The 18,734-nt window shown below is 42.0% G+C and overlaps 2 protein-coding genes across 8 annotated transcripts in view; one reads left to right on the top strand and one right to left on the bottom strand.

The window, feature by feature from the left end:
• Window positions 1–923, top strand: part of ANKRD22 (ankyrin repeat domain 22) — a 34,278-nt gene extending 33,355 nt beyond the window's left edge. For 6 of the 7 annotated variants that reach the window (XM_062606836.1, XM_062606838.1, XM_062606834.1 and 3 more), the window contains exon 6: window positions 464–923. In XM_062606836.1, the coding sequence (XP_062462820.1) occupies window positions 464–541 (78 nt within the window). In that variant the 3' untranslated portion in view covers window positions 542–923. The remainder of the gene's footprint in view (window positions 1–463) is intronic. The other variant, XR_009962397.1, reaches the window with a different exon arrangement.
• A 2,877-nt stretch (window positions 924–3,800) lies between these two features.
• Window positions 3,801–18,115, bottom strand: LOC134157640 (lysosomal acid lipase/cholesteryl ester hydrolase-like). Its single transcript, XM_062606820.1, has 11 exons — window positions 17,609–18,115; window positions 17,319–17,405; window positions 13,527–13,668; window positions 12,115–12,229; window positions 10,814–11,012; window positions 10,433–10,542; window positions 8,977–9,113; window positions 8,278–8,418; window positions 6,702–6,773; window positions 5,449–5,517; window positions 3,801–4,597 (listed from the first exon to the last, which is right to left on the bottom strand). The coding sequence occupies exons 3-11, from the start codon at window positions 13,659–13,661 to the stop codon at window positions 4,367–4,369; spliced, it is 1,209 nt and encodes a 402-aa protein (XP_062462804.1). The 5' UTR covers window positions 13,662–13,668; window positions 17,319–17,405; window positions 17,609–18,115; the 3' UTR covers window positions 3,801–4,366.
• Between the last annotated feature and the right edge of the window lie 619 nt (window positions 18,116–18,734).

Raw genomic sequence — 18,734 nt, 5'->3', positions numbered from 1 at the left:
CTGCAGGGGAGTGGCAAGAGCCTTCTGGGGTGCTTTTTGTGCCTTTGGACACCATTCGTCTGAGAGGGGCAAAGTCAAGCTGCTTCTGTCATTAGAAAAGCTCAAATGTTATCCAGAGCAATACTGGCCTGGAAGTATCTGCATTATTGAGTTGAAGTGAGAAACGTACTGCCCATGTTTCTCTTGAAATCAGCCATTAGCTTGGCTCTGCACTGACTCTGGACATTAGCCCCAGGAAACAGTGGAATGGCTGTTGCTGCTGGAGGGGAGGACAGGATTCTGCCCCTGGCTTCAGTGAAAGCAGCATTAGAGCCAAGATGTTCTGAAACCTCTGTTTTAGAGCAAGGGTGTGACAGTGAAACTTGTGCAGCAGAGCACTGCATCTGGGTGGCAAATTCAGGAAAGCTCTTTGTACTTGACCCATATCTATCGTATTGCAATATGTGTCATTTGTTTCTTTCAGGATGGTGAGACTCCCTTAGATATAGCAAGAAGGCTGCAGTTCCACAGCATTGAAAGTATGCTATGGAAAAATTCCTAGTCATTGAGGACTCCTGAACATGCAGAAAATTACCTCATCTGGGGATCCATCTTGTGCAGCAGTGGGAGTCCTGCAGAGGGTTGAGGGCTCTCTCTTGATAAAGACTTGGTCCAAATCCACCCTTTCATTGCTGCAGACTTTTGAATATTTTGTGTGAGAGTTGTCAATAACCTCAAGGCCACATGCACTGGAAAGTGTTAATTTGGTGTTACTCAACCTTGAATGATTACAGGAGTGTGCAAAATATTGTTCTTCTCATCTGCTTCCCCAGTGTTATGACTTTGCTTGTGAGGTCAGTGGATTTTGAAAGCTAACTTTAACATGTCTGGAAGCCTAATGATGATGGTTGGCAGCCAGTAAAAAATTAAAATGTCCTTTAGAGTGTGTGTTACTTATTCTGCAGGGTGTACACTTGACAACTGAACAATGTGCCACAGCAGTTTATACAAAGGCTGGTACATTCTGCTTAGTATTTCTCTTCTTACAATGGGAGTGATTTTTTTTTTTTTCTTTTCATATAAGAAACAGCAAAAAGAGATTCTGTTCAGCCTGAAGAAGAGAAGACTGTGTGGAGACCGCATAGCAGCTTTCCAGTATCTCAAGGGGGCCTACAAGGGTGCTGCGGAGGGACTCTTCATTAGGGACTGTAGCGATAGGACAAGGTGTAATGGGTTTAAACTTAAACAGGGGAAGTTTAGATTGGATATAAGGAAGAAATTCTTTACTGTGAGGGTGGTGAGGCACTGGAATGGGTTGCCCAAGGAAGTTGTGAATGCTCCATCCCTGGCAGTGTTCAAGGTCAGGCTGGACAGAGCCTTGGGCAACATAGTCTAGTGTGAGGTGTCCCTGCCCAGTGGGGGGGAGGGGGGGGGGTGTGTGTGTGTTGGAACTAGATGATCTTAAGGTCCTTTCCAACCCTAACTATTCTATGATTCTATAATTCCATAAGTTGCTGGAGACCAAAAAGAAAGCCAATTCACATGTTGGTTTAGTGCATTAAAAAAAAAAAGAAAAAATGTTTGGTGCGGTAGATAAACTAGTCTCTTGATCACCTTTCCATTATAAACAGTGTAGTAAAGAAAAAAAATAATCAATAAATGAATTGCTGTTGATGTATCCTCCCCACAGGACTGGACAGGATAGCATGCTTCTCAGAATGGTGCATGTAGCAGAGGATGCATGTACCCCAATAATAATAAATTCATGAGTCTTCTCTTGCCTAGGTGAATGCAGAAGAAAACCTGCAGTGGTAAGCATGTATTAATGTGGCCTGGCACTTTATGATTTAATGATATAGCAATTAGGGGAATCTCCTTTCAGATGCTGTTGTATCTTGCTTTCTTGTCTAATAGATCTTTATTTTTTGTAGATAGTTTTGGTAATTTCCTGTGAGCTGTCATAATTTCACAAGATGATAGGTGCCATCATCAGTACTGCTAATGACTGCTAGACTAGGTACATGGACCAGCTAACGTATTTGTCCTGTGCTGCAGAACAGATATATTGTTCAGTGTAAGTATTCTATTGGATGCTGACTCCAAGTATAAAGGGTCTTGGTTGGGCAATGGGAGTTTGAGGTCCAACCCAGAAACACCCCAGGAAAAAACGCTACCCTTTCTGAGTCTTTAGCAATGAACACTTTGGGTGCAACCTGGGGATGGAAACTCCTGCCTCCAGATCAAGCTGTAGGTGAGCAGATGTGAGGCACTCACATGGGTAATGAAGAGGCTGTCTCTTCAGGCTAATGGCTGGAAAGGGGAAACAGCTGACTGCTTTTGCATGCTGTAGGAATTGCTTGAACAAGGACGAGTCAAGACCATGAGTTATTTGGAAGTTAAAGCTGACAGCTCAGAGTGCTTGCAAGAACTTGTAGTGACAGGACAAGGGGTAATGGGTTAAAACTTAAACAGGGGAGGTTTAGATTGGATATAAGGAAGAAGTTCTTTACTGTTAGGGTGGTGAAGCACTGGAATGCATTGCCCAGGCAGGTTGTGAATGCTCCATCCCTGGCAGTATTCAAGGCCAGGTTGGACAGAGCCTTGGGTGGCATGTTTTAGTGTGAGGTGTCTCTGCCCATGGCAGGGGGGGTTGGAACTAGATGATCTTCAGGTCCTTTCCAACCCTAACTGTTCTATGATTCTAACTTCATTGGTGGTGTCAAGAGTAACTCATAGGATAGAAGCTGTATTGTTAGGAGTGCAGCTTGCCTGGCAAGTCTCCATCTCCTTATTTCTCAACTGCCTCCATGGTCTTTGAAGCTGGGGGGTTTAGAGTGCATGAACAAATGTTTGGGTGACATCTAGGCATGGAGGGCAGGAAAACATTTCTACAAGTTTTTCTGACGTTGGATTTCTTGTTGTTTGGAAGTCATAGAATCATAGAATAGTTAGGGTTGGAAAGAACCTTAAGATCATCTAGTTCCAACCCCCCTGCCATGGCAAGGGACACCTCACACTAAATCATGTCACCCAAGGCCTCATCCAACCTGGCCTTAAACACTGCCAGGGATGGAGCATTCACAACCTCCTTTTCAATTATTAAACTGTTCTTATCTCAACACATGTGTTTTATTGGTTTTTGTGTTTCTCCTCCCCATCCCATTGCAGGGCGTGGGAGTGAGTAAGTGGCTGCATAGTACTTAGTTGCCAGATAGGCTTAAACCACAGCACTGTGGATGGTTCTTCTTCTATGGAACAGGAAGGCCCTCTAGAGAAGTTTGAACTTGATATCCTGGAGTACGCCTTGTTGGCTGCTTCCAAGCTGAGTAAGATTAATCTCAGACTTGTGTCCACATGATCAGATTTTGAAGAACTGCTAGCTCCTTCTTCATTCATCTCCCAGAAAGGGCAGTCCCCAGTTTCTGCTGGCTGCTTTTTTTCAGTTGGGCAGAGCCATGTTCACATAGAATCATAGAGTCACAGAATAGTTAGGATTGGAAAGGACCTTAAGATCATCAAGTTCCAACCCCCCTGCCATGGGCAGGGACACTTCACACTAAACCATCTCACCCAATGCTCTGTCCAACCTGGCCTGGAACACTGCCAGGGATGGAGCATTCACAACCTCCCTGGGCAACCTATTCCAGTGCCTCACCACTCTAACAGGAAAGAATTTTCTCCTCATATCCAATCTAAACTTCCCCTGTTTAAGTTTTAACCCATTACCCCTTGTCCTATCACTACAGTCCCTAATGAAGAGTCCTTCCCCAGCATCCCTATAGGCCCCCTTCAGACACGGAAGGCAACTACTGAGCTATTGCCTGATCAGTTACCTGTGTCTCAAGATCTCTTGACTGTGTCGATACTGTAAGTAAATGTGAGGAAGGAAAAAGAAGTAAAAAAAAAAACCCAGGTTTTATGCCAAGTAGATAAACGATTTAATTAAAGCAAAGGTCACTTGTACTTCAACAAACAAATGAACAAATCCCACATTTTGGTCTTCATGGGAAAATACAAATTGGGCGTGGAAATGGCTCTGTGGGGTACATAAGGTACACATGGGACCAACAGAGTTTAGCCTTAGGAAACTCAGTCTTGCAGTCTTGTAGAAATAAAAATTGTCCAACTTCAGTGATCCCTGCAGCGCGTGCTCAAGTATATTTATGTTTTCAGTTTTCATTCCTATACACCTCAAACTTCTCAGGAAGACAGCAGTCACAGTAACACCATAAAAACCCTCAAACTATGAGGAATGCAAGAAACAAGTGCAGGTAAATACTGCTATCCACTATGTGTGTCTCTGTGTTTACCTCTTCCCCAGGTTTTACCATTATTGCAAAACAGAAATTCTGGAGATTTCTGCTGAGTGAATCATGCGCATGTGGTTTCAATATTTTGTCATTAGTTCAATGATTTTCCGATACATTTTGTCAGTTGCTTCAAGGCCCCAGATGAAATCAAGATGACCCCAAGAAGGAAAATGCTCGTGATAAAGGAGATTTTTAATCTGAGGGAGCAGCTTTGCTATGTCTTTTGGATCTGCAAATTTGTCCTGTCCACCACTCCAGACAGCAATTGGGGTGTTTATTTCCTCTATCTTGTACACAGGAGGAGAAGACTGTAAGAAAGGGAGGAGACTTGAGTGAATGCTGTTATAGCAGGGGTTGTGTTTAGAGGAAGGATTCTGTGCAAGCACCTCTCTTTCCCTTCTGCACTCAGTGCAATAAAACAGTAAGGATGAAGACCACCCTCTTAGTGTCTATTTCCCTAATCCTGTTCCCTGTTTACTGTGAAAAGTAATGATCCATTCTATTCTTGTGTCTTTCTATAAGATATGGCAGAGTTGTCTTGCCTGCTTTTGCCTTCAGAACAGATATGGAAAGAGCCATGTCTGTTTATCAGTCAAGAACTGTGGAGCTTATTAATGTGTATATTTAGAGTGGGAAGATTTTTAAGTTTTACTGGGGCACTGAGTGTAACTGTTGGTCTTATTTGTTATGCTTTGGATTTAAGTGTCAAGGAAATACTTTGGTCATTTATAATTTCACTCTAGAAATTTTCTAAGCTTCCCCAAACCAAGGTATGCATTTCACTTTTAGCTGTAAGAAAGATTTCTTTCCTTAGCTGAAAGGCAGACCTTGAGGATTTTGGGGACAGTGAAGAGCTCCATACTCATCCAGTTTTAGGATTGGCTGTTAGCCCTTTGGGAATGGCAGGTAAATAGACATGTCATTGGACACATGTCTGCATCAGTAGAACAGGCAAACCAAACTTTCTTAGCTGTCTGCAAGGACCTGCCTATGCCTTCTCTGTGAATAGACTTTTATGAGTATTAAATTCAGGTGAAACATTACCTCAGACACTCTCTCCCTCTGCCTGTATCACCTACAGGTGCTGAAATGTGAATTCTTCTGTTCTTAGTTTTTTCAGGACCTGAGGATGGTTCTCAGGGAAACTGTATTGCCTTACCTGGTTGTACTTCTTCATATTTTCCTTAGAGCCATAGTCATAAGCTTGCAATTGGCCTGCAAGTCTTATCTGTCAAAAGAACAGACAGAAGTGTTGAGGGACCGAAAGGCAGCGTGCAGGAGGTATTTTCCTGCCTGTAATTGAAGCCAAGGCTTAGACAGTGAACTCTGAGTTACTCCCACCCCTTCCTCTGGCTGCAGGCTTCCACAAACATTGAGGGTGGATTGTAGGGTGAGTAGCTCCATCCTTTCCTCTTGCTAACTTTTTCTTCTTATCTCCAGTCACGTCCCTTGGTATGTTTTGTTATTAAATTTTCACTTGAGTACCTTGGTTAACTAAAGTTGGCAAGTTTGTTCCTGGAGTTTTCTCCGTATCAAGTCCCTGTTTGTGATGCACAGTTGGGTTCAGTTGTCACACAGGAAGAGGACCTGAATGTCTAGAACATTTCAATTTTATTACTAGTTTATTACTAGCCTAGCATAATATAAGACCTCTCTTTATGCATCACGTGTTTTGTTTGTCAGGTTTGTCTGGTCTGTTCACAGAATTGGTGGCACTTGCAAAGGCTCTGTAGTTACATGAGTTTGGCTATGTATGAGTTGTGCCCTGACAGCAGTTTTGAGGTGGAACATTAGACACAGGCATTAGCCTTCCTGATCTGGTTGTCTAGAAGAGCTGCTATATGCCCTGCAGGACTGATGTTAAGAGTTAAGTACTCGTCTTTGGAGGATTTTTTTTTTGGTTTGTTTTTTTGTGGGTTTTGTTGTTGTTGGGTTTTTTGTTTGTTTGTTTCTCTGTGTGTGTGTGTTGGGTTTTCTTGGGTTGTTTTTGTTTTGGTTTGGTTTGTTGGTTTTTTTTTTTGTCACATTATTTTGCACAAAAACAATTTTATTTGTGAGTGGTTGCGTGTAATAAAGGATTGTCTGTCAGTTTAGAAAACCCTGACTTCAAGGCTTCAAGTACCTGGGAATGTGATAGAAATCTGCTTGCTGTATTGCCTTTGTTATTTTCTTTTTATCCTGATCCTTACTGTCTGATATGTCCTGGGGAAATCCTAGTGCCTGATACCAAAGGGGCAATTCAGATAATGCTCTGGTGTTCCATGGGATACAGTGCTCCTTCTGGCAGGTGCCCATGGAAGCATGTGAGAGGATGTGATTCTCCAAATCCACCCTCTCTGGACTTCCCCTGTGGGTTGTTGGTTGCATAAAAAGCAGTAGTAAGAGTGTTTATAGGGCAGTATGAAGTTATACCTGACGCCAATGGATAAAGTCCTGTGCTGATGTTCCAGCAGGAGAATGTCCTACGTATGTATCTATTCGACTCTGGAGAGAAAGCAGAAGTGTTATAAACACAGTGATCCAAAGTGTTATAAACACTGTGATAGAATAAAGATGTGAAGGACCTGAGCAACATACTGCTTCTGTGTTAAACCCCCATTTAATAGGCTATGCCTCAAATATCAGACAGAAAACTGAGAAGCAGACTTAGGAATAGCTGTTTAATTGTATGCACCTGCACATTTTCTCCATGAAAGCAAGTCTGTTCCCTGAAGACAGTACTGTGGGATCCTGTGGTTGAGCAACGGTAGGGAAAAACCTTCCAGTCCTTGCCAAGTAGATTCCTCACCTCACATCAAATTCCTATGAGTGTATAATTCTTTCGAAGCTTTGGTTTTCTCTTTGCTTTAGTCCTAGTGCTAAAGAAGCCAGCTTACAAAACTGATTGCTTTTTCTTCTGTTTTTTTTTTAGTTCTGCATTTTTATAATTCTGTTAAGGAGATGTTCTAACTCCATCTCCCCAGATTCCTCCTCAGACTTGTTATCTTGCACTGAGAACCACATTAGTGATTTAACCCAAGTCAGGAAAGATCCCTAATGGTTTAGCTCTGCAATTCAAAGAGGCTGCAATGCCTCTAGTTGCTTTTGCATTGAACCTTTGATTCTCACTGCTTTCCCGTATATGCTTTTACAAGTGGTTGTAGATGGAGAAAAACGGTCCTCAGTCTTTACAGATGTTGCAGTAATAAACATTACACAGGCCAGCTTCTACATACTTTGGCCACTGTAAGGGGAATTTAAGACACACTACAGCATCCATGTGCTGTTAAGCATAGGGACAACTCTCCCGTCTCTCCTGTCCACTCTGCCTGACTTGCTAATCTCTGTGAATCCCGCTGTAGATGTGTTGCACTTCACAGACAGAGGGGAAGGGCTTTCTGTAGCTCTACAGATTTTTTCAGATTAATTTGCTGGGCACAGTTCTAAGGACAAAAAAAAAAAAAAAAAGGAAAAAAAGGAAAATAAGGAAAATGCCCGTTACTATAGCTCCTTAGGTCCAAGTTCTGGTACAAACAGTCTGAAAAGTGGGAAGGGAAAAGGAGCTTTTTCCTGCTTTTTAATTATTCCAGTGTTCAGAGGACCCTGGTGTCTGCACGCTGAAGAAGCAAACTGGGAACTGTATTACCAAGAAGTCTGACTCCATCATCCATTTGCTCTTTTTAAAGAGCATCCGTGTACGACCAAAACATGATTGACTTAGCCTCAAAAGAGTGCACATTTATTGACATGTGCAGTATAGCTCCAGATTGTTTTCTGTCCTTTTTGTGACTAGGATTTGCCTAACTGTTGTTCCCATCCGTCATTAGCTCTAATCCTGTTTGGCACAATGTCCTGGCATTCCCTCCATCTGCTGAGAACTATGTTGTGGTTTATATATGTTTACATTCCTGGCAGTTACTAGATAAGGATAGAGTGCACAGATGTAACTTCTGTAACTTCTGATATCACCTCAGTTTTACTTTGAGTAGGTGTTCTTGCATATACGTACCGTGTTCAAATTTTTTATGCTACCTCCCGCTACATAACAGAGTATGTGGCCACAAAACTTATCCAGGCTTGCACACATCTGTGTCACAGGTCCTCTCAGAAAACCAACCTGGTGCATGGTTCCTTTGCAACCGAATAGTAACTGAGGGAAGGAAAAAGCACAATCACAGCACTTTTTTTTTTTTTCCTTGTTACAGTAGTATTTTATGCATGAAACTGTTGCTAACAGCCTAGCCTCCTAACTCAGTACTCAAAGATTGCTAAAGAAGTTTGCCCTCCCAGTACCCCTAGCAACACCTTCTTCCCCATAGTGTATCATGTATCCTTCCTTCTTGTTACTGTCATCCATACTGGAAGAAACCATCCTCCATTTCTAGTGAAATGACCTCAGTGGTCACTCATTTCTGAAATCCCAGAGATTGTATAGCTGCTATTGCAGCTCTGGTTTAGTTCCTCCTCCATGAGGCCAGCAAAATATTAGTTGAGATCAAGTCTCCTGCTTGACTGGGACCTGCTGCTACAAGCCCTATATCTCCAGTATTTTCCTCACAGAGTCTGGGAACATATTTTTCAAAAGCACTCAATTCATCCCAAGCTCAGCATCAGCATGCCATCTGTTCAGGAACACTTCGCCTCAGATTGGGTGAACCCTGTGAAGTTAAGTCAAGCATTGGGACCCTTAGAGGAAAGAATGACATACCCACATCAGTGGTTCAGGAAGATTTGTTATCTTAACCAGAGGGCTTGTAGCATGTGAACATGAGGTTACTGGGCCCAGAGCACAGAATATTTTCACCTTTTTAGCCAGCTCAGGGTATGTAGAAAATGCTATGAAGCCTGCAAGTGCATAAGAGACAGCCTGAGTTAGTGAAGACATCTTCCACAGACAAGATGATAAACAAATAAATAGTAGGTAGCAAATGAGAAATTAGGCTAGATCTGCAACCCATTGTCTGTTCATGTTTGTCTGTGCTTCATGTTTTACCTAAGGCAAATGTTGAAGCTAAATCATGAAACGGATTTTATTGGGAGGCAAAGTTCATTCTGAGTTTTAGAGCATGTCAGAATATGGCATTTATCAGAACAGTTTCTGTAGGCAACACGTCAATGAGATTTTTGTGATAAAATCAATTTCCCCTAAAGTTCAAAAAACTCTCATGAAAAATGAGTTTTTCATATTATAGTCTCTAAAGGTCTATGTATGTTCATGCTTCCGTTAAACTGCAGAATAATTAGCTGAATACGGGGAGCTTTGAATCTTTTCAACTGATTGCATCAAAGACAGCTGAAGAAGTCCTAGATCATTACTTTGTTTTGCCATGAGAGTCTTTAAGTAACTTCATGAGAGGAAAAGAAAGAAAAGGTCTGGAACTGTGACAATATATGATTTTCCCACATCTCCTTCTCTTGTCTTCTGGGTCATTTCACATGAATGAACTGGCAGTTGCTCATTTTCTAGTCAATGTCCATTCACAGCTCTTACACTTAAACTGCAAACATCAGGAACTCTCAACTTATTCTAAGAGAAAGTTAGTTGCATTCAGAGGCCATGCAGTGAGTTAATGCTAAAGGCTGGCACCAAGAGAAAATAAGTTATTGACACTTTTTTCCTAATGTTCAGTCTCTGACAATATTATTTTAAACAGTAATATTGCCAGTTAAAGCAACTCATAAGCTATGCTTTAAATTTTAACATTGCCATTAAGTCACATGACTTAGTAATGTTAAGGTTCTTTTTCCTTGTCTTGTTATTTGAAGTCCTGTATTATATTTTCTGTTTTATCTTTTTAGCTTATCCTTCCTGTTCACAAAGGAATTAACTGAATGTTTTAATATAAAAGAGGAACTTAAAAATTCCTGTTGCTAAGAATTTAAGAAAAATACCTGAAGTAGACAGTAAATAACTACTCTCATGTCTCTAATTATATGAAAAGTTGAACTGTATTTGGATCTACTATTGGGTTTCTTTGCTTATTAAGGGTAGTCAAAGCTTGGTTTAGAAAAGTTTTGCATATTTTCTGAATCTCAACTCAGAAGACACTTCTATGTTTGCTAGCTCTCTATAAACAAGAAAAACAACTGAATCAATAGGGTGACCTACCTCCTGATCATATATAAACATGCGTGGTTGTGAACTGTGAGTGTCCTGACATTACCTGATGCTGCGCCTTCAGAGTGACCGACATAATATACATCCTTCTGTCCAGTTTTATTCATGATGAAGTACAGCTCTGCTGGAATGTCATATTTACCCATTTCATCGAAGCTACAGAGGAGAAACACAGAATGTGAGCAGGCAATTTAGCTATCACAGTGTGAATTACTGAGTATTCCATTTTGTTTCCCAGTCTGAAATCTCTTCCCCAGCCAATGCTTTCAACTCTGTGTAGTAGTGAGCATCCTTCTTCATCTGGTTCTTTACTCTCCTTGGTTGGTGTAAACTCTGCTCTGGTGTTGGTTTAGGTAAAAGCCTTCAGGCTGAAGCTATCTAGTTCCCTCAGAGTTTTTGTCTGAGTAATTTTCCCTCTACAGAGTACCTGAACTGCCAGAACTCTTTCTGGCTGGGATTAAGGGTCTTGTGTTTTAAAGACCAAGTATTCCCTCGGCTGTTTCCCATCCAGACATCATAGCCAGCATCTGCGAGGAGGAAGCCCAAGCTGTTGTTGGGCAGGTTAGAAATCCAGTGTGTAGCATCTCCTAGAAGAGCATGTTGTAGGAAGACTACAGGCTTTTGCCCTGGAAAAGAAAAATATTCTTATATTGGAGCAGTCGTTACTGTGTATTTAAGATTGGGGTGCAGAGTTTAGTTTATAAGAGGGTTTAAATCTTTCCTTCTTCAAGAAGCTCCCAGGAGAACTATGCATAGATATTGGTCGGAGAAACCTGAGGGGTTTGTTCCATGTAAGCCGGAAACATTTAATGACATTTCATAACGATTTCATGACAGGACTGTCAAATAAGGAATTTAATGAGGAGGCCTGTCGCCAGCTCCTTTTGTACTGGAAAGCAAACTTACAGGTGCCTATATTGAAACCATATATCCACAGCTGAAAGCTGCTGAAGGCGTATGTGTTTGAAATACAAACATTAATTTTTGGTATTTGTAAATGTATTTTGTAAATATAAATAACGTATGAAAGATAAGGCAGCGTATCTACCCTTAGGTCTGTTTAGTAGCCAGCTGAGAAGGGTTCCTGATCTAACTTTGTTAACCTTACTCTGACAATGAGGCTGGTCCAGATGATCTCTGAAGGAGGAGATCCAAATAGGAGTAGGCATTCAGAATGAATTATTCTATAGTTCTAGTAAGGAGTAATAAACAAAATAACATCATTGGGGCACCTCAAATTCCAGGTGGAAATTCTTTCTCCATTCAGAAAACATGATGAAAAAAAATGAAAGGCATTTGCTTTTTTTATTCTTATCAACTTGCTTAAGAATATCTCTGTCCTTCAAAGGCTAGGAACTAATAGTCATATGCCCAACCTGAGAGACTTTGTTGTCAGGCTTCTATTTTGAATGTATGTTACTTAGAATGCTAATGCAAAACCTTCCAAAATCCAGTTTAACACATCCTCCCCAGCCCACATGAAAGAACAAACCTGTGATATTACAAAACTATTAGAAAAGTCTCAAATAGGAACAGAGACACTGAATGCATGGGTTTCAGATGGATTCAGAATTCAGGCCAGATTCCTGACTAGGTGGTCTTGCTGAGACTGAAAGGTGTGGAACATGTCACAGCATGTGCAAAGGAGAAAGACGGGGGACCCATAGAAGGGTTGACCCTCAGGCTTTCTCCTATTTTTCCTCCTTCCATCCTATGACTGTGTCATACCTGTATTTCGGCTGTTCCTCCCAGCAGGAATTCTGAAAACACTAAGGATGTACCCATCCTCTGTAGTAACTTCGTGTTTCTCACTGGGGTATCCATGATATCTGATAATTTCACTCTGTGAGAAGCCAAAGGAGAGTTTGTGAACATGCAGGTTGTCCTGTTTTGGAGGGTAACCAAGCTGAGCAGTGTGGATGTGGGCTGTTCTGAGACATCAGTGCAAGGCCCCTGCCACAGGGACCATGGCTGAGAATGATTATTACAGGTCTTGTAAAAAGATGCACCAGAGTCTTCTTCAGTCCTGCTTAAGTGGTAGTTGTCTGGTATTCGACAGCACATTATGGGATGAAACAGGACTGCACTGAGTGACTAACTTTTTGGGAGATAGTTTGTCCTGTTTTGCAAGGCTGATACAGATCATACCTTTCTACAAATTAAGTACATAGGAGTGTTGATATAAGACAATGCCAAAAGCTGTGGGTTTTGGTCCATAATCAGTCCTTCATTGCCGAAGTGTAGTTAGGAAAGCCAAGCAGGCAAGACAAACAAGGGTGGAGCTCTTGTCACTAAGGAACTCATAAGACCACCTACACCTAATTTTGCATGTACTGTGAGGAAATTTTTGGTGATTCAGAGCAATGGGTCTTGGATTACTTTGTGTAATGAGAATCTGCTACTTGAAGAGGGAATTCATCCTCCCCTGCCACTATACTGAGGAAAGTGGTTGTTACAGAAAGGGAGGGCTTTGTTTTGAGACTAGAAACCAGCTTTTGCCTCTGCAGCAAAGGAATTCTTCTCTGGCAGCTTGGACTGTTTAGATGTTTCTTCTTAGCTGGTGCTCCCTATCATAATGCTGGAGGATCTTTGTCCTCTTGCCAGGTTCATACCTTCCCTTCTTTGTACGGCAGCCAGAAATACCAGTGTGTGTTGAGAAAGGTGACTGCAAAAAGGTGTCATGAGGCATCGCCCAGCCTTGTGTTCGTCGTTTTTCTGTTGGGGTTCACCCTAAATGCAGACAATGAAATTCAGTTGGTATGGAGTGGAGAGTGTAGTCTAGCTTTGGTCACAGTCCAGGGCTGAGTCCTGTTGCGGGAGTCACAATACAGTAGCCTGGATCTCCAGTGCCCCTCTGGAGAGTTACCTGTCCCTGGAGGCAAAAGTAGCAGCCAGCACCCTCCATTGCAGTGTTATGTGTCTGTCCTCATGTCATATGCAAGAGTTGCATCTGTCCCTGGCACATTCATAGCCAACTCTCATTGCAGCGCTGTCAGTAATGCAGTGGTTTTGGAAAAGGCAGGTTGGGAAAACAAGAAATGCAGAAGGGACACTTTTTAGCATCCTCACTGGGACTGTTAGTGATGGGGTATTTGGAGAGACACTTGAGAAAGAAAGAGAGAGAAAATGACCCAACTTACAACATTCATAAGGGATTCAGGGTTACGAGTCTTCCTGAACTGGCTTTCATCTGAGTTCAGAGTGGAGGGTGTTGTTGTGAATCCTGCTGAAAAGGCAATTGCTTGAGAGCAGAGCAGCATGAGGAGGCACAACATCTTGGGGCTGAGTGAAAGAGCACATGCAGGGTTGTCTGCATTAGGAGAGGCATGGAATTCCACAGGAAGACACAACTGGGGAGTTGAAGAAGGTTGCCTACAGTCTGTTCCCCAAGGGGCTCCCAGAATAAGTACCTTTGTGAGGAGGCACTCTGCAGCTCACCCTGTTCAACAGGCAGGGCTGCAGAACAGATGAGGAAAACACTTTGACATACCACACGTGAACATGCCTGAACACTCTGCAGGTAACAAGGGAGCTGTGATTGGCAGACAGGGCAAGGTGTTGGCATGAATCTAACAGAAGCCTGACAAAGAAGCATGAGTACTTGAGATGACAATCACTCAGATTGCCTTTATCTGCCTCCTCTTCTCTGCCAGCAGGAGAAGTGAAAGGAGAAGAAAGCACTGTTTGTTTCCTGTCTCACCAGGAATGATGTGAGAGGTCTCTTTCTACCTGCCCTCTCCTCCTTTGGGTTCAAATGCCATTCTTGGTGCTGGTCAGTGGTATGCTGGGGTGAGGGACAGTCAATGAGGCTTGTGACAGGTGCAAAGGCAGTTATACAGGGACTCTGGGAAGAGATGTAATGGGCTTAGGGCACTATGCTTGCACCAGGTCAGTGCTAGCTTGTGCTTTCACTGTGGAGTGATGTGCCCCAGACCAGGTTCAAGTTCTATTTGAAACTAGTTCCTTTGAAAACATGAAGTGAGCAACGTCCCCATGTGTGGTTCCCCAGAAGCCCCGTAAGTCAATTCCCTGTCAGCCTTGCCTTTCAGATTGAAACTGAATCATCTAGGTCTCCATTTACCAGCCCCTCAGGCTTCTTCGCTAACCCCTTGCTGCCTGCTTCTTCTGTTATCCCCAGAAATTGCATTTTTCCTGCTGCTGCTTCTGCGTCCAATGTTTCTGTCTCAAAATCAATGGCTACTACCAGCCAAGAAACCATGGAATGGTTTAGTTTTACAGCAGTGAACAGTGGAGCCCGAGACTGACTTCATGTTGCCAAGGGCTTACCTCCCATATTTCTTAGAAATGGCAGTCCATATTGCAAATCTTGTATTGGTCATGGGAAAGTGAGACCTTGCCCTTTCCTGGGTTGACTGGTGGTACCAGATTAGCTTCTCTGAATGCAGAGTGCAGTCTATCTAGCACCAGGTTATGCTGACTTCACCTACACTATACATGCTTCCAGGTTTCAGTCTTTATTTTCCAGAACCCAGTCAATGAATGCAGGAACACTTTCTTTGCTTTCAACACACAAACGTTGACTTAGATGCTCCTTAGAAAATGGAAGAGAAGGTTCTGCAGCCCAGAAGGTTACTGGATGTGGGACTGTCAGTTAAAAACTCTTGAAGAGCAAGAAAAGCAGTCCTTGCCTACAAGAGAGCTGCAAGTAAGTAGGATAGGATTTTTCTATCCAATCTGACGAACTGTACAAAAATGATTCGTACATGAAGCTCAGGACTGTGCTTACACATTCTAGAAAAGCCATTATATATCTAATAGTTGTTGTATGCTGTGCCTGCATCAGTGAGGAGAGAATGAGGGCTGCAAAGAGAAAAGTAGCAGCCATTCTGCATGTGGAAAAAGACTGTAAAGATCAGGCAGGCTATATAAATGTTCAGCAAGAGAATCCATGGGACGAAAGGGTCAGGGACAAAAAGGTCAGGTAATGCAATGTAAGTCTCCAGCTCATCGAGGCGTCCAGTAAAATTGCCTCACCAGTAATGACTGGGGACATTACTGCTTTTGTAAGCTTGGTTTCCTCAGAAGAAGAGGGCACACTTCTATGACTGCAGTGTGTTTATGTTAGTTCACCTTTCTGTACATCCTGTAATTAACTCTGGATGTCATTTGTAAATATCTGCCATGTTCAGCACTGAGACACAAGTTTGTAAGGGAATGGATTCACAGGATCTTCTGAGGACTTTTTGCTGAGGGAGACTATTCAATGGAGTTAGCATGTTGCTGGGGGAAAGGCAGGCCAAAGACAGCTGTTGTATGTTCTGCAACTAGTTTAACAGTCAGCAAAAGTGAACTAGACAGCTAGTCAATGCCCATGTAGCTTAAAAGTAGTCACAGCTTGGCTGGGCATTGGTGTTTGTGAGAGAATGTCATAGGAGACCTGCCTTTACTATAGTTTGCATTAGGAAGTTAAGCAGACTACGTAAACAAGTTTTTCTGAAAGCGGGCATTGCTGGGTCCATTAGACATGGAGAATCCAATGTTTAAAGAAGAACAGAGGTTTTCATGCAGCCACATGTTTCTGGAGTCTGCTTCTAGCATAAGACATCTGCTGTGAGGAGACATGCTGTTCTATGAAGTGTATTCTGACTTGAAAATGGAGCTACAAATCAAGATAAAATAAGAAAGTATTCTCTGGTAAGTAATGGGGAAGATGAGCAGGATTTGTGGGAGTTAGGGAGGGGTAACCAAGATATTTTTGCACTCTTTAAGTCTCTTTATAGGAAAAGGAATTTCAAATTTTTCTGGTATTTAACCAGAAATTTAACCTTTAAATTTGACTGAAGAAATTTGAAAGAATCAAACCTCATGAGTCATTGGAGAGTTCGAATGAACCAGTGTTTGGAAACACCCAGAACTTTAAATTTGGCAACAAAACACACTGCATTCAATTCTCTTTGTATATTAAATCCCTCTTAATTTCTGTTGTCAAAACAAGAAGTCTCACAACTACATAGACAGCCAAACACTCTTTTTAGCTTTCTGTTGTTTTACTCCATTCTAATGGCAGTAAATTATGCTTCCCCGTCCCTCCACAGGGAATCTTATTTGGGCAGAAAAAGTTCTGCTAATGTCTCAGCTTGTTTTCAAATCACTTTCAAAACTAGCCAATGCAGTGCAGAGGCTAAACTATTCCTCTTGTTAAGGCAAACTTTTCTCAGTGCCCTTTAATATCACCTGGCTTAGCTGGCATTGCTCATGGACTTCCAGTTATTTGCCTTTTAAACAAGGTATAGTGGACTAAGCAGTATCAGTCTTGGCAGACCACTGCTCCCTACGGTGCAGGAATAAAGACAATTAGGAGATGTGAGCAACATTTTATCTAGTGAGATGGATGGGCATGTTAAACTGTCATTAAAGAATGCTTAGAAGTTAAAAAGGTCAGAGAGAGAAATGCCCTTGAAAGTTCGTTATGTCTTTTTAATAAAACTAAGATAGAAGCCCTCCAGAAATTTATCTATCTTTGTTCTTTAAGCAGTCTAAATTTATTTCATATAAGTTGTAAGGCATGCACACACCAACCAGAGAAGCAACTGTGACTGAATGTATATGAGAATATACTGCCTTGCCCTACTCACAAAACATGCATGTGCATTACACTGCAATAGCAGGAGGTTCAGTTTACACACACTGTTGCAACACTGAGACTTTCATTCCCTTGTTCTCAGCCTGAAGAAAACAAGCTGAGGGAAATGAAATAGTTGCTCTTGTTCTTCCTTTTGTGCAGGTTAAACTTCTGTGTCTTCTGTTGTGAGCCAACAAGCACTTCTGTGTATACCAATAGGCATATGGATCAGAGAGGCAAAAAGCTGTCTATTCTTACAAGCAACTGCACAAAACCAAGACTGAATGTCTTTATGGAGACAGGCAACAGAGAAAAAAGGCATATAAAGATATATGTACAAGCAACTTACCTCTGTATTGACTGCCTTGCTTGTGTCCTCTGCCTCAGTTCCTAGTTTGTCTCCACTAGCAGACTGATTCACTGGCAGAAACCTGCGCTGATAAAAGGAAGCCAGAACACAATGAGCACTTCAGGGTAGCAGCTGTCAGTGTCATGAGTTGGCAGCATGTATTGTAGAGCTTGTTTAAGTGCTGCTTTGGCAATGTTTCAGAAATGGGGAAATCTCTGAGATGAAAAAGATCTTCTGGTGAAATTTGTAACCCCAAAATGAGCCATGGAGCAGGAGATTTTAAGAAGTACCTACAAATCAGTAATTAGGATGTTTAGCTTGTACCTGGGTGTTCCAGTTCCCTGAGGCTGTGGCAGACCTTGCCCTATACTGTCATCCAGCTGAGGGGCTGTTCCAGATGTAATCTTTTCAGGACGAAGAGGAGGAAGTGTCCAGCTTCTTTCAACATACACTTTCAAGAGCACTGTCTCTGCTATTGTTTTTCATTTGCTTTCTGTTAAGTTTAACATTACAGACTGTCTTGTTTTTCAGTGAGCAGCACAACTCATGAAACCCATCATTCTACATTAGTCGCTCAGAGTTGACATGGCTTCTGTAAGGACACTCTGGTGCTAAAGGAGACTTGAAAACATCATACAACTTTTCTCTCTGAGGGAGCAAACATGGGTTCTCGCTTCTCCAAAGCCATTTTCATCAACTCTGAAAAGATAGTATCACTGAAGATCTTTGCCTAACTGCTGAATTACTTACAGACAGCCTGGGGGCTCAGTCTTCACCGAAACTGGCTTAATAACCATGGGCAGGACACCTTCTGTGTCTTTAAGCTAGCTACAAAGTAGGATCCTCCTATGTGAGGAGCAGCCTTTTTAGCCAATTAATTGATAATTGTCTTCAGAAGATCTTGTGTTTCATTATGGACTGATGACCATTTAGAAGAACACCAGATGAAAAGATGTGTTCTTGGAAGCAGCACTGAAAAGATGTGTTCTTGGAAGCAGCACTGAAAATAATATGATGCCGTTGGGTGGTGGGGGGAAGGAAAGGAGTGAAATAAGAACAGGATATCAGTGAAGCCACAGTGACACTTCTGTTTTACATATAAAGTAGACAACATTTTTTGTGATGGTGAAAATGTAGTTTGGTAATTTCTCAGTGAAAAGGAATGTAACTCATCTGCTTTGATGTCTTTAAGTGACAAACAATAAAACAATCACCTTGAAGGGCTTCTGCAACATGATGTCTAGTCCCTCCTCATGTTTCCAGGTGGGATCAGCAGTCCCCATGATTTTTCCAAAGCTCCTTGCCTAACCTGATTCTTACTGTTTTTCCAGAAAATTCAACACCCTGCCTCCCTTATGGTTTCCAAGGTTGCAAAATAGCTGAATGGCTGAAATCTCTTTCTTGGGTGAATTTAGG

Source organism: Pezoporus occidentalis, unplaced genomic scaffold (assembly GCF_034315485.1).
Source record: "Pezoporus occidentalis ecotype Australia unplaced genomic scaffold, CSIRO_AGI_Poc_V1 ctg98, whole genome shotgun sequence".
Taxonomy (NCBI): Eukaryota; Metazoa; Chordata; class Aves; order Psittaciformes; family Psittacidae; genus Pezoporus; species Pezoporus occidentalis.
The sequence above is the reverse complement of the archived record's forward strand: the minus strand, read 5'-3'. Positions and strand labels throughout refer to the sequence as shown.

Bases quoted from the DNA above. Each gene is read 5' to 3' on its own strand.
- LOC134157640 (XM_062606820.1), bottom strand. From the start codon at position 13,661: ATGTTGTGCCTCCTCATGCTGCTCTGCTCTCAAGCAATTGCCTTTTCA. The intron at 11,013-12,114 runs GTATGACACAGT...TTTCTTTTCCAG, and splicing joins GAGGAACAGCCGAAATACAG to GGCAAAAGCCTGTAGTCTTC. The intron at 8,419-8,976 runs GTATGTCATTCT...TCCTTCCCTCAG, and splicing joins TTCCTGAACCACTGATGTGG to TTACTATTCGGTTGCAAAGG.